General features: G+C 36.4%; 1 protein-coding gene across 11 annotated transcripts in view; it reads left to right on the top strand.

Annotated features, from left to right (window-relative positions):
- sdk2b (sidekick cell adhesion molecule 2b) overlaps positions 1-13,870 on the top strand; it is a 637,792-nt gene that overhangs the window by 585,735 nt on the left and 38,187 nt on the right. For all 11 annotated transcript variants that reach the window (XM_009306870.4, XM_009306868.4, XM_009306869.4 and 8 more), the window contains 6 exons: positions 1,597-1,667; positions 5,120-5,255; positions 6,275-6,331; positions 9,278-9,379; positions 9,489-9,604; positions 10,181-10,367. In XM_009306870.4, coding sequence (XP_009305145.1) covers positions 1,597-1,667; positions 5,120-5,255; positions 6,275-6,331; positions 9,278-9,379; positions 9,489-9,604; positions 10,181-10,367 — 669 coding nt within the window. The remainder of the gene's footprint in view (positions 1-1,596; positions 1,668-5,119; positions 5,256-6,274; positions 6,332-9,277; positions 9,380-9,488; positions 9,605-10,180; positions 10,368-13,870) is intronic.

Genomic DNA, 13,870 nt, shown 5'->3' with positions numbered 1-13,870 from the left:
CAATATTTTACTTAACCTTAAAGGGAAAGATATTTTGAAGAATGTTAAAAACCTGTAACCATTGACTTTCATAGTACACTGAAGAAAAAAAAAAAAATAAATAAATATATATATATATATATATATATATATATATATATATATATATATATATATATATATATGAATGTATATATGTATATATTTTTGTTTCTTGTCTATATATTCTTATATTTATGCAAGCAAAAAAAATATTTTCCTGTTTTCAGAAATAACAAGTGATTATTCCTTTAAAAGAGCAAAATAATATGCCATTTTAATAAAAGTTTTTTTTGTTTGTTTTTAAATCATCACTTAAAAATGTATTTTTCAGGATAGATTTTATTTTCATTTTAATGTGATTTAAAGTTTTCTTAATTTTTATTTTAATAGCTTTGTTTTTTGTTTTGTCTTTTATACATATATTCTTGTATAGATATTTTACTTCTTTACTTTGTATATCTATGTTTATTTATGTATTTTTTACATCCATAGATCTAAATGCCTTGGGATGCGTCTTTTAAAAGCTCTTTAAAGAATAAACTGTATTACTTTTAAATTAATGTAGTTGCAAAGAAAAAAAAAACAAGATGATTTTGCTTAACGTATTGGCAGATTATTTGTTTTGAGGGAAAAGTCACATAATTTAGACTTGTTACTTCTTAAAACAAGACACTATTTTGTGCTTGTCTAGAAAATGTTTCTTTATTTAAGAATTTTTAAATATTTGGAAAAAAAATTTTTTTTCTTTTTCTTTTTCTTTTCTTTTTTTTTTTTTTTTTTTTTTTGCTGTAGAGTAAAACAAAATACTATGGAAGTCAATGGTTACAGGTTTCCAGCATTCTTTAATATTTCTTATGTTGTGTTTAACAGAATATAAAATCCCAAACTGGTTTGGAACAGGTAAAGGGTAAATAAATAATGATAGACATGTTACTTTTTGTTTGGACTATCATTTTATATTTAACACACTATATTTACATTAACACTGCATATTTAAAAATACTATAGAAGTCAATGGACGTTCCAGGAAGTTACCTGTGCCATGGAAGTTACAGGTTTCCACCATATTCATCATTTCTTATTCAGTTGAACACAAAAACTCACATTGATTTGGACCAAGTGACGAGTAAATAAATAATGGCAGAATATTTAATTTTGGGTGAACTATCCCTTTAAACACTGTATTCTTCTCTCTGTGACTCCATTGTCTTCTGAAAATATACAGTCAAGTCTTTCTGGATGTCATGAATCGACCATTATGCAGCACACAGATGCTAGCCATAATAGCAGCCAAGTTTTTATTGTCAGGTGATGTCATTGTGCACCAGTGATGATGTCATTGCTGGAGGCAGTAGACTGAGGTATTGCAGTATCTCTGGTTGCCATGAAACTAAATTAAGCCTAAGCAACTCTACTGAAGTTAGACGCCACATAATGCTTGTTTGAAACTCAACGCAACAAATCAGGCTTTGAGACCAACTTGGCATGTTAAGCAATGTGATGTTTATGCAGCGTAAAACTTTGGATGCCAGGTACAAAGACACGGTTTATTTGTATCTCTTGCTCTCTCTCCAGCTCCAGACGAATCTCCTACAATTCTCACCGTCACGCCGCACACCACAACCTCGGTGCTGATTTGCTGGCAGGTAAGTAAGAAGCAAGGAATTTCCACCATGCTTGATAATGCAGAGCTGCAGCAGTCATGCTTTTCCATCAACGGATTGTAATAACAGAGCAAGAGGACATCTTAAAGCTGCATTCTCAGAGTCACCGTAGAATTAAGTTTTCAAAGAGGGCTTGTTTTTAAAACCGCAGGGCCTCTGGTTCATGTCTTTATCCAAAAGGTGAGTGAACTGCTTCCTCCCACTGAACCAGTTCATTCATGCTTTATTACGGAGGGTTGGGGGGTTCCTCTTATAATAAAGGGGATTGTTCAGTTTGAACTTTTGGAAAAGTCTGGTTTATACTTAGATTTATCCTGAGGCTATTAGCAACATACATGTGTTTACACAACGTTCAATTATATGTAGTCTCAAAGGTGTTGTAAAACTTGTTGAATCAACCCCAGAGTAAGCTTTAAATTGAAGCGTTTTTTTTTCCTGACCAATAGTGTGCATTCCTTCATGTTTTAATTCATCTTTATTTCTATATCACTTTTACAACATAGATTGTGAAAACATAGAAAAAGTTCTAGTAAATTGAAACTGCTTCAGTCCATTGTTTTCCTTTTTTTCCCCCATTTTTCGCAGTTTTGAAATTGTTTTCCCATTTATTTTAGCTATAGGGATTTAAAAAACTAAAAATAATTAAAGAGTCCCTATTATACATTAAAAAGGGTCATATTTTGGTTTTATGGGTCTCCAACAAAATACTGATATGCATGGAAGGTCAAAAACACTTTCATTGTCTTATAATTTTTACCTTATTATCCCAGCGACTGCCATATGATTTGTTCAGTGATTCATTTGTTCCCAAACCCCTCCTTAGCGTGATGCTAATCTGCGCTGATTAGACCAATGACCCGGTGAAACAGAGTGAAATGGCCACCACCGCTTATCAACAATATTGAAGTAGTCAGAGTGCATAGTGTATGTGTAAGCATACCTGTCAACACTCCTGTTTTTCCCAGGAGTCTTATATATTTTAGACCCATCCACCGCCACTCTCCCGTTTTTCTTATTTATCCCGGAAAACTCTCATAATTTTAACTACCATCCCCCAGCCCCCTTCCCCTCCGGTCCCCAACATTGGTATAGGATCCGTAGCGGCAGCCCGCAACATGCTTTAAAGTGGTTACTAACACCACAGTACACAGTACCCGGTTCTCAACAGTGTTATTCAGACACCTCACCCCCAAACATAACCACCTGGTCTCCCGGATTTTTAGGGACAAATGTTGGCAGGTATGTGTGAGTCCAATGCAGGAGTGCATTAAAGCAATGTGGTTTAACAACAGCATATTGTTCTACTCTTAACCGTAAATAAAAGCAACAACACACATTCAGTATTAATGCACACAGCGGCAAAAGCTGAACTATTTTGAAATTAACCACCACACGAGGAACAGCTGATGGTGGCCATAGCAAAGACAAACAGCAGTGGATCGCGAGCTCACAAATCTATTTAAATCCGTAAACAAAGCAGCACGTGACGCGTTTTTCAATGTGGCATTAGACGTGATATGAGAATATAAAGAGTTAACCAGATACAGTACACGCGGTTCCAAGTAACAGAACACAATTAAATACATAATTTGCAAGCTAGAGAAAACAAGGAGGCAACCATTTCAATCACACTTACTTACACTTGTAGAATTGAAGAAACTGATCCATGATCTGTGCACTATAAAGTTCCTGTCAAGCTCTGTCCCACACATCAGTAGTCTTTTCTGACTTTCTTTTTTGGTCTTTCCAATGAACCAAACCAATTAGTTTCGAGTTCTAAATAATTTTTCCATAGTGCTAATTAATTGAGAGATGATCATAATCATAATAGTTTCATTAACTTCTATTAAATTATTTCGTTTTTCTTTGCCATTATAGCAGGACATGATAACAAGTTATTTTGCAAGTATTACTAGTATGTACTAGTATCAAAGTGCAACCAGCGATGTTAATTGGTGTGTTTGTGAACGTGATGTAACTGAGAGCGTGATGATTGGCTAAGAGTACATTTCCATCGTTTGCCAATCAGAGGCTAGTAGTAAGGGTGTTCACACACAAGCACGCGCACAGTCGCTTGCACACACCGATGACCAAGAGTTGTTTTATTGTGTTTTACTATAGTAAGGATAATATTTATAATGATCTGTTGAATTTGATGGTTGTCTTTCACATTGTCCCACAACAACATTAAAAAAATGTTGATTAGTATACAATTTTTTAAATATTTATTTTATATTAATTTGACAAATTAGATGTAACTCAGTTACTGACTCAGTTACTCTTTGTGAGAAGTAACTAGTAACTTAATTACTCTTTTAAATGAATGTGCCCAACGCTGGGTATTAGATTAACTAGGCAAGTTATGTTCATTAGCAATTTATTGGATAACAGTAGTTTGTTTTGTAGCTGGCCAAAAAAATACAATTAAATTTTTCTTAAAGGGGCTTATAATATTGAACTTAAATAAAAATAAAAAAATAAATCTGCATTTATTTCATTCATTCATTCAGTCATTTTCTTTTAGGCTTAGTCCCTTTATTAATCTGGGGTCGCCACAGCGGAATAAACCGCCAAGTTAGCCAGCATATGTTTTACGCAGCAAATGCCCTTCCAGCTGCAACCCATCACTGGAAAACATCCATACACACTCTTTCACACAAAAACACTATGGACAATTTAGCTTACCTTATTCACCTATGGTGCATGTCTTTGGACTTTGGGGAAAACCAAAGCCAACACAGCGAGAACATACAAACTCCACACAGAAATGCCAACTGACCCAGCCGAGGCTTGAACCAGCAACCTTCTTGCTGTGAAGCGATCGTGCTACCCACTGCGCCACCATGACGCTTCTGCTTTTAATTCAGTCAAGCTAAAAAAGAAAACTTTTATTTTTCCAAAAGAATAAACATATTGTAGGAAATACTTTGAAAATGCCTTTGCTTAATTAAACATTACTTATATGGTTCAAGAATATTTGAAAAAGAATCTGTTTTTTGAAGGTGGGCTAATAAATTTGCCTTCAACTCTATACACACACACACACACACACACACAAACACACACATAATGCTGAACGGAGCTAAAGTTCTATTTTGATTCAATTTGCTCTTATTGGTGTAGTCTTCTGCAGCATTATGGGTAATGTAGTTTTTATTTGTTAATTCTGCTACTAAACATGAGTGTTTTAAAAAATAAAATTAACTAATGTGAACAGATGGGTTGAAGCGCAAACAATCTGTTAACAACATTGGAGCTCACAGCAGGTCTGTTTTAAGGGTTTATTAGTTACTGTTTAAATTCATTTTCCCTGCAGAGAAATTTAATGAACCTGACTTGTGCACTCTGTAGTAAAAGGAAAATGGAGAAAAGAAGGGGTGCAATAGTTTTTGGCACAGGTATGCTGCTCTTTAATACTGTCTTGTTGTCTTCAGCCCCCTCCTGAGGAGAAGATTAATGGAATCCTGCTTGGCTTTCGAATCCGATATCGGGAGTTGCTTTATGATCGGCTTCGAAGTTTTAGTGTTCATACCATCAGCAGTGCTTCAGCCAGCTGGGCAGAACTCACATGTGAGTATAAAATATATCTACTAAGAGTAGGTGATGACAATTCCTCTGATATGTGTGGGACGATATGTTGATGAACCAATATAAAAAAAAAATTATATATATATATATATATATATATATATATATATATATATATATATATATATATATATATATATATATATATATATATATATATATTTATTTATTTTATTTTTATTTTTTTTTACTTTTCAACATTAAAAATAGTTGGAGGAATTCAAAATCATACATAAATGAGGGAAACTTGGTTTTACAAAATATATGGAAAACTAAATATATTTTATGGATATTTTTCACTTCATGAGATATCTGTAACATACTTTGGTTAATATTTTAGCTTGTCAACAACAATTCTTTACATTCCCATTTTAACGATACATTGTTTAAGAACAATATTTAAGTTATTTTTTTTTTATTTAAATAAGTAGGTTTGACTGATTATATTTTGATTGTTTACTTTTTTTAAATTTTAAAATAATTTCTGTTAATTTCAGAACAGAGTTAACACTGGCATTGATTTTATTTATTTTATTTTTTTATTAAAAAGAGCTGAATGCAATAATAATATGGTAAAATTCTGTTTAAAAAATGTTGCCCAAAAGATACAGTAGAATTTTATTTAAAAAAATAAGGTAATATTAAATGTTTCTGAATATTTGGGAATGTATGTTGATGAACCAACATAAAAATTAAATAAAATAAAAGTATAAACAAATAAAAGTATTTTTTAATACAATTAAAAAGCATATATATATATATATATATATATATATATATATATATATATATATATATATATATATATATATATATATATATATATATATATATATATATATATATATATATATATATATAATTAGCTGGAAATATGCTACACAAATGTTCACTTGTTGCACAAATCAGAATGTGTGCTGCTTTGTTTTTTGCTTGACAATAATCAATTATTGCATTATTTTTGATTCATTCCAATTCCCATTATTCTTTCTTTCTGACAGCTCCATATAGCATGAGAAACCTCAGTGAACCCTCCCTCACCCAATATGAGCTGGACAGTAAGTCACTTCCTGTTTTCCTTTCCTCCTTCTCTTTCACAATCCATAAAACTGATATATGACTGTGTTTATTGCAGCACAAGTCAAGTCTTACTTAAGAGTTGAGAATATGCAGTGTGGATGTTTAGGCTAGCTGCTATCAGCGGCCTGTTCTCAGCTCTCCTCTTGAGTGGTAATGAATTCAAGAGCCGGCTCTGGTTTCTCTCCGCTGTTGATACCTGGAGGAAGAGCAGTCTGTATATTGAGTTCAGATAAGCAGACTGACTCATCATTCTGGCTGAGAGAGACGACAATGTGATGAGAGAGCCTGAGTCAAACTTTAGGGGATCATAAACTGCATTTTGTTGTTGTTGTTGTTGTTGTTGTTTATTTTGGTACTGTTCTATTGAAGTCAGCTTATAATTTTGATAAAGATCTAAGATTTAAGGGGTTCCAATTTAAGTAAAATTAGTATTTTGTGCCTCCAGAATGAGTCTAAAGGTTAGAATACCCATCAGGTCATTTAGGCAACCCGGGCTCATTGTGGAAACGTAGCCCCGCGGACGTTTCTGCGGACCGCGAGATACGTCCCGGGAGGTACGTATTCGATCGATTTTTGTTTTCGCGGATCCGCGAGAGGCCGCTGTGCACGCTTTTTCGCGTCTCGGGCGCCTCTCGGGAGCGTGCACTGTTCGCGCCCGCGCTGTTCTCGCGCGAAAAGCCGCCGACCCGGCCGCCCTCCTCTTCCTCCTCGTCCTCCTCCTCCTTCCCTAAACCCGAGCGACGGTTTGCAAAAGCCGTCCAGGAAAAAAAAAAAAAGCAAAAGCTCTAATCTTCGATTTCGACCGCGTTTTCGGATTCCGCCGCGTTCTCGCCCTTATTTTTCGGATTCTGTTTTTCGTCTTACCTAATTTTTGGAACCGCTGTTCCCCGGACTCGATCCCGGTTGTCGTCCCCGCGGCCGGCTCCTCCTCCTCCTCCGGGGCCTCCGCTCCGCCGACGCAACGCTGTGAGCTAAGCGGACAAACTGGTTGCATCGGAAAAGCCCTCCACTCGGAGCGCAAAGAGGAGGAGCGCCCCGCAGCGTTCGCTCGAAAAAAACTAAACGCGGCCGTACCTACCTCCGGCCACGTAAATCGCGGTCTCCAGAAACATCCGCGGGGCTACGTTTCCAGAATGAGCTTGGGTTGCATTTAGTTTAACCTGTTGAAAATGTCAATTTTGGGTCAGAGGGAATTGTATCTGTTTTTGTGCCTGTGCCTTTATATGAAAATGAGCTAGTTCTCCCCGCCCCCTTTTTATGACATTTCACTTCAGAGAAGGACAACCAAGTTCAGATGTAAGAATAAACACAGCTAATTAACACACACCACCTCGATGAAACAATGACATAATGAAACAGATGCAAATACCACAGTTAGATGAATGAGCCAAACACAAATTCCGTAGCAACATTAGCGCATATGTTTAACACATTGTGTTGTTTTTGCTCATCTACTCGCAGCTAATGTGACAGAATGCCCACTAAATGAGTAAATATTCTGCTGTTTAGAGATCCGTTATAGCTAATTTAATCTGCGAAAATTGATTGAAGCGCCCTCGATTATAGTTGTGTACACTATGCAACTGTGCTGATTTCAGTACTTGTAAATTAGGTAGCTCAAAAAGTATAATTGAAAACGTTATAATATGTAGCACTTACTGCTTCTTGAGGTGCATTTGGATCACAGAGAGTTGGAACAGATCTTTTAATCCAAGTTACTTTGCAAATCCTGTCTTGTGGACACGCGTTAATAGTCGGACATGGTAACATGTGCCTGTCAATCAATATCGGTGGATAGGAAAAACTGCTTGCAAAAGTTGACTTTGCATGATAGGTGCCCTGTAAAGTCTATGGCCTCCTTTCCACTGTACATGACAAACGACAAGCAACAGACCGGTCATTCATTTCCAATAGAGAGTAGTCCGGGAGATACGTGGAGTTCCTATCATCTTCGTATGCAGAAAATTTGGATCCAGTTAAAGCTGCGGATCTGTTGAAATATTTGAGCTCCTGCGACTTGACCGTATGCGACCAGCCGACCGGATGTGATGTATTTCAGTGTTGTTCAAGCAGGTCCGTGCGTGCGAGATGAAAAAGAGTTTTTGTTATTTTTTAAATCAAAAAAAGTTTATATTAAAAAATACATTTCTATTCATAAATGAGTAATAAAACATATTACTTTATATGTTGTTTCCACATTCCCTTCTAAATTTTTTAGCCGTCTATGAGTTTCTAGTGTTCATTCATTCAATCATGGTGAACGCACAGAGAATAAAGGCTCTTGCTTTTGCACTCCTTTATTTCTGACACCACGAGATCTGCTATTCTCCCATGGTGCATGACAAAACTGAAAATGCTTTGTGATTGCCACAAGGTGGCGAATTCCGACAGTCGTGTCCAAATGTCGTGTGCAGTGGAAAGGCGGCTTAAGTGAAATTAAAGTGGACAATGTTTATTTTTCTAGAACACACTGTTGTTATTTAGGTAAACAATTAATCCATGCAAGTTAATCTAATTAAAAAAAAATGTTGTGATTATCTTCAATCAAAGTCTGAGCATTTGTTTCTGCAAATGGAATGGCAGTTCTTCTCTATTGACATCACTTTGACAGCTTCAGACACAATAGTCTTAAGCACGCCTGTCTTACTGGTAGTTTGTTATGAGGGCCCATGCCATTTTCAATATTTTGTTCCTGTTGGAAGTACATCAAAATATTAAAATAAATACTGTTTTTGACTAATATCAAAATTCTGAGTTCTGAAATGTACAGGAGGTTTTTATAGTTCAGTGACCTCTTATGTCAAAAGATTGTAATTTTGATTTCTCAAAGGTGTTTTTTTATTCCTCAAAAACAAAAGGGATTGAGTTGTGGGTTTTGAAATAAAAACCTTTACAATAATGTATTAAAAACTTGAATTTTGCAGATCTTCTGAAGCACAAACGCTATGAAATCCGAATGAGCGTGTATAATGCTGTGGGTGAAGGTCCAACCAGCTCACCACAGGAAGTCTTTGTTGGTGAAGCAGGTGAAACTTTAGTTTTCTTTTCATTTTAATCAAAAGGTTCTTAATTATCTCATACAATAAATAAATGAAAAGGAAAAAACTTCATCATGTCCTGTATGGTCTCTCACAGTTCCCACTGCCCCACCTCAAAATGTGATCATCCAATCAGCTACTGCCACACAATTTGATGTGACGTGGGACCCGCCTCCACTGGAGACTCAGAATGGAGATATTCAGGGCTATAAGGTCAGAATCTGATGGCTCTTGCTGTGTGGAAAATACTTTTGTGTGACTCTTATGAGTACTTTTTCATGAGGTTCATTTGTTGACCCTAAATAACTCATGCGTTTTTACACACACAAACACAAATTAATGAATGATTAAAAAGATTCAGTAATTATCAAAAATTATATTCATGCTAGTGCTGTCAAATGATTAATCACAATATACTATTCATAATTTTGTGTGTGTGTGTGTGTGTGTGTGTGTGTGTGTGTGTGTGTGTGTGTGTGTGTGTGTGTGTGTGTGTGTGTGTGTGTGTGTGTGTGTGTGTGTGTGTGTGTGTGTGTGTGTGTGTGTGTTTAAAAATGCAGACCCTTAATAAAATGCTTTCTCACAAAAATAAATGAAGAAAAATGGAAAATGTTTCCAAAAATATTCTATATATTTATTAATACTCTTCTTAACAAAAAGATAATTTCAATAATAAAAACAAACCAGGACATTAAAACATCAGAAGATGAAGGAATTATAAAGGAGCAATGCCTGAAACAGACATTTAGAACAATAATATGAGTGTGACCTATTGTGTTCTTTCTGCAGATTTTCTTTTGGGAATATCAGCGAAAAAACGAGACGGAGAAACTGCGGACTCTCTTCCTGCCAGAAGGAGGGGTAAAGTTGAAGAACTTAACAGGCTACACCACCTACATGATCAGCGTCGCTGCTTTCAACGCCGCCGGTGATGGGCCACGCAGCCCACCAACCAGAGGAAGAACACAACAAGCCGGTGAGAAAACTTTATGGCCACAATAATAAATAAAAGCTGTTGATCCATGTCACATGATGAGCACGAAATAAACCAAGAATCAGAAAACCACAATGAAAACTGGCACAGGATACTGATCATTTTACATTTATTTTATTTTTTAGGGTTTGTTTACTACTTTTAAACCATTCATTCATTCATTTTCTTGTCGGCTTAGTCCCTTTAATAATCCGGGGTCGCCACAGCGGAATGAACCCCCAACTAATCCAGCAAGTTTTTAGCAGCGGAAATAAGGCTAAATTGTTCTTATTGTATGTATATGAATGAGAGTGTATGGGTATTTCCCAGTGATGGGTTGCAGCTGAAAGGGCAGCGGAAAGGACATCCGCTGTGTAAAACATATGCTGGATAAGTTGGCGGTTCATTCCGCTTTGGCGACCCCTAATTAATAAAGGGACTAAGCCGAAAAGAAAATGAATGAATGAGTCAGTCTATGCAAGAACATGAGTATTGATTTAATAATAATGTTGTGAATAACAAGTCTGGACCTCAATTCCTGTTTGCTGAAGCTGTTGATTAAAGCTAAAGCAGGTCGCACACCAGAAGCGACGCTCGGCGGCACGCCGCGCAGCGCCACGTATTTTAGAATTCTAATTATAGGTTTCTATCAGGATACACACACCGGCGCCGCAAGTCGGCGGCTGTCGGCGGCGCCCGGCGACGGCTCAGGATGCAGTTCATTTTTCAGCCGCGCCACAGAGCGCCATCTGATTAGTTTCATGTTAAATATCATTCGAATGTGCGCGTCTGGTGTGCGATACTTTAATCTGTCATGTACGCGCCGTGTCGCGGCGCCGAGCGGCGCTTCTGGTGTGCGACCTGCTTAAGGATGTAAATTATTTCAGTTTCCTGCACTGATTGATCATTTGCTTTATAGGATCCCAGTTCATCATCAATGGTAATAATTCAGTTTTGCTTATATATGTTTTTTGGACTCTCTAATGAATGGTTGCCATTTAAATTAATCACCAAGGACCACGCTTTCAGCTAAAACATATTTTATTTATGTTCTTCGGAATTAAAAAAAAATAAAAAAATGAATCTCATGTATTTCCTGAGAGTAAATCAACAGTAAGTATAGATTTTTTGGATGCACCACCCCTTTAAAGCTGACTGTAATTCATTTACATGGGCAGTGCATCAGGAATTTGTAAAATGATGGAAACTATTTCAAATGATTTAATTATTTATGTGCCCAAGACCTTGTGGAATGTGAACTGCTGCTGACGTCTGGCCAAGAAATATCAAAAGCCAACAAATTATCCTCTGCTTCTAATCAGCAAATCTGCTATCTGCATTTATTTATGTGTGTAGAGTTCGGTCTGATGAAGTCGAGTTATTTCAGCCTTTTTCAGTCTTGTGGTTTTCAGTCAGCATGCCTGTGAGTTGGGTCTCGCCTCAGAGCGTCTGTGGGACACAGTCTCTAGATTGTTCTCTCTTTTTGAGGAAATGTTTCCCCTGGAGTCTTGGAGAAATCTGCTTTTCATTCGTCGGCCGTTTTTTGTCATCTGATATTATAAAGTTGGCTGTGTTGAGCTCCAATGTCAAAAAGAAAAGCTAATGTTCCGGGCTGTTTTGTTATGTGTGAGCTTTTTGTGTTGTCACTCCCTTTGCTAACAGAATTTTTAAGGAGAATATAATAGGACAGAGAAAAAAATAAAAAGGATATTTTGAAGCAAATAGCATTTTCTCTAAATAGCAAAGCAATTTCTTTGGATTTTATATTTTGCAATTGAAAAGATGGAAACTTAGACAGAGTTTAAGGGGTCACGAAACCCCCCTGTCTCAGCAGGGTGTTTTCACACATCTAGATTGGAAAAAGCCAGGAAAGTGGGTGTGTTCAGCTCGGTTTGAACATTTTGAGTTTACCTGCTTCATTCAAGGAATTTGCTTCATACACGCATGAAAGTTCTGGTTTTTTACCCCAAAAAGATTTGTCTAATCAATTGTTGATATATTTAAGTAATATCAGCGCCCGTACAGCCTCTTTACCCTTTGTGTATTACTCCGCCCACATACAGCCAGCCAAAAGCAGACACTACAGATCAAAAGATTAAAAGATGCATGCTCAGCTGTTTAACTGACAGCTTAAGATTTGAATCCAACGTGGAAGAAAATAGTTCCTCATACAAAAGGGTTTTTGAGACTACATGTTTGATTTTGTTTTGTATTTACACAATTATGCAGTCAAACTGTTGTATAAAAGCAATATCACACTCGTAGCAGTGCGATGTGGCTGTATATCGGCACTGGTGGGGGGACTAAGGCAACCAACGCACACCTCCCATCAGTGCTGATATACAGCCATATCGCACTGCTACTCGTGTGATATTGCTCATATATCTCAGACGTCGCGTTAGACTTAACAATCAATTGTTAAGTGTCAAATGCCCAAAAGGCTCAATTTGCACCATATCATTCTCTCAAATCAAATCACTAGCGCCACATCATTTGTGCGATCCATGCTGATGGATGTCTATCGCATATTTGCATAGATTTAACATGTAGATCAGTCGTGTTTAACATTATATTTACGTCTGGTGTGAACGCACTACTAAATTGTCTCTCTTTTGTTGAACACAGAATAAGATATGTGAAATTACATTGAAAATTGATAGCCATTGACTTCCATAGTAAAAAAGAACACTATGGAAGTCGATACCAACATTCTTCAAAGTATCTTTTTTTGTTTTCAGCCCTTTTTTATTACCAAACTTTTGTTAGATGGTTAAATCAAAACATGTTACAAAAGCACCATTGTTTTTTTTTAGTTTGCAGATCATTTCCAAAGCAACAAACGAGAGCATTGTTTTCGTTTGTGGTTACGTGTAATAGCTTGACAGGTCTTGTTGATATAAATTGCAAAAGCACTTTGACTGGCATTAAATATATTTTGCCTCAAGCTGTGGAGCTGAAATCAATCTGTAGAAAACACAATCAGCAATAAATAACTCAAGAAAAACTTCTCACTAGCCGACTCTGTCTTTCTTTCCCTCATCTTAAAAGATTTGTCTCTATGTTCTGTCAGCTCTTTTTCTTTTTCCCCCAAAGACAGAGACAGACTCAGAATGAAAGCTAATTTTGTTTGAGCTGTTTTTGTTCCAGGAAGGGTTTAAAGTCTCAATTGCTGAAAAGGTAGACAGACAGATGTGTTGAAGACAGTAAGTACGTTTACATGTACACCAATACTCAGAATAAGAGTCTACTGTGTAAACAGAGATTTTTGATGGCCTTAATCCTAAAGTCATAATCGAATTAACAGAAATGGAATCAGGATATGTTGAGTATTCCTGTTTTAGTCGCATTATTGAAGTGCAGTACAACACCCAGTCAAACTATTACCTTTTTGTAGTAGTTTTCACTACATTTCGTTGTTAAGGCTGATATATACTTCCATGTCGAGTGATCAGAGTGACCCATGGCACCTGCTTTTTGTGTTTTTGTGTATTTATACATCTGCGTGC

The sequence above is a fragment of the Danio rerio genome, chromosome 12 (assembly GCF_049306965.1).
Source record: "Danio rerio strain Tuebingen ecotype United States chromosome 12, GRCz12tu, whole genome shotgun sequence".
Classification (NCBI taxonomy): Eukaryota; Metazoa; Chordata; class Actinopteri; order Cypriniformes; family Danionidae; genus Danio; species Danio rerio.
Note: the sequence above shows the minus strand (reverse complement) of the source record. Positions and strands in the feature narration are given on the sequence as shown.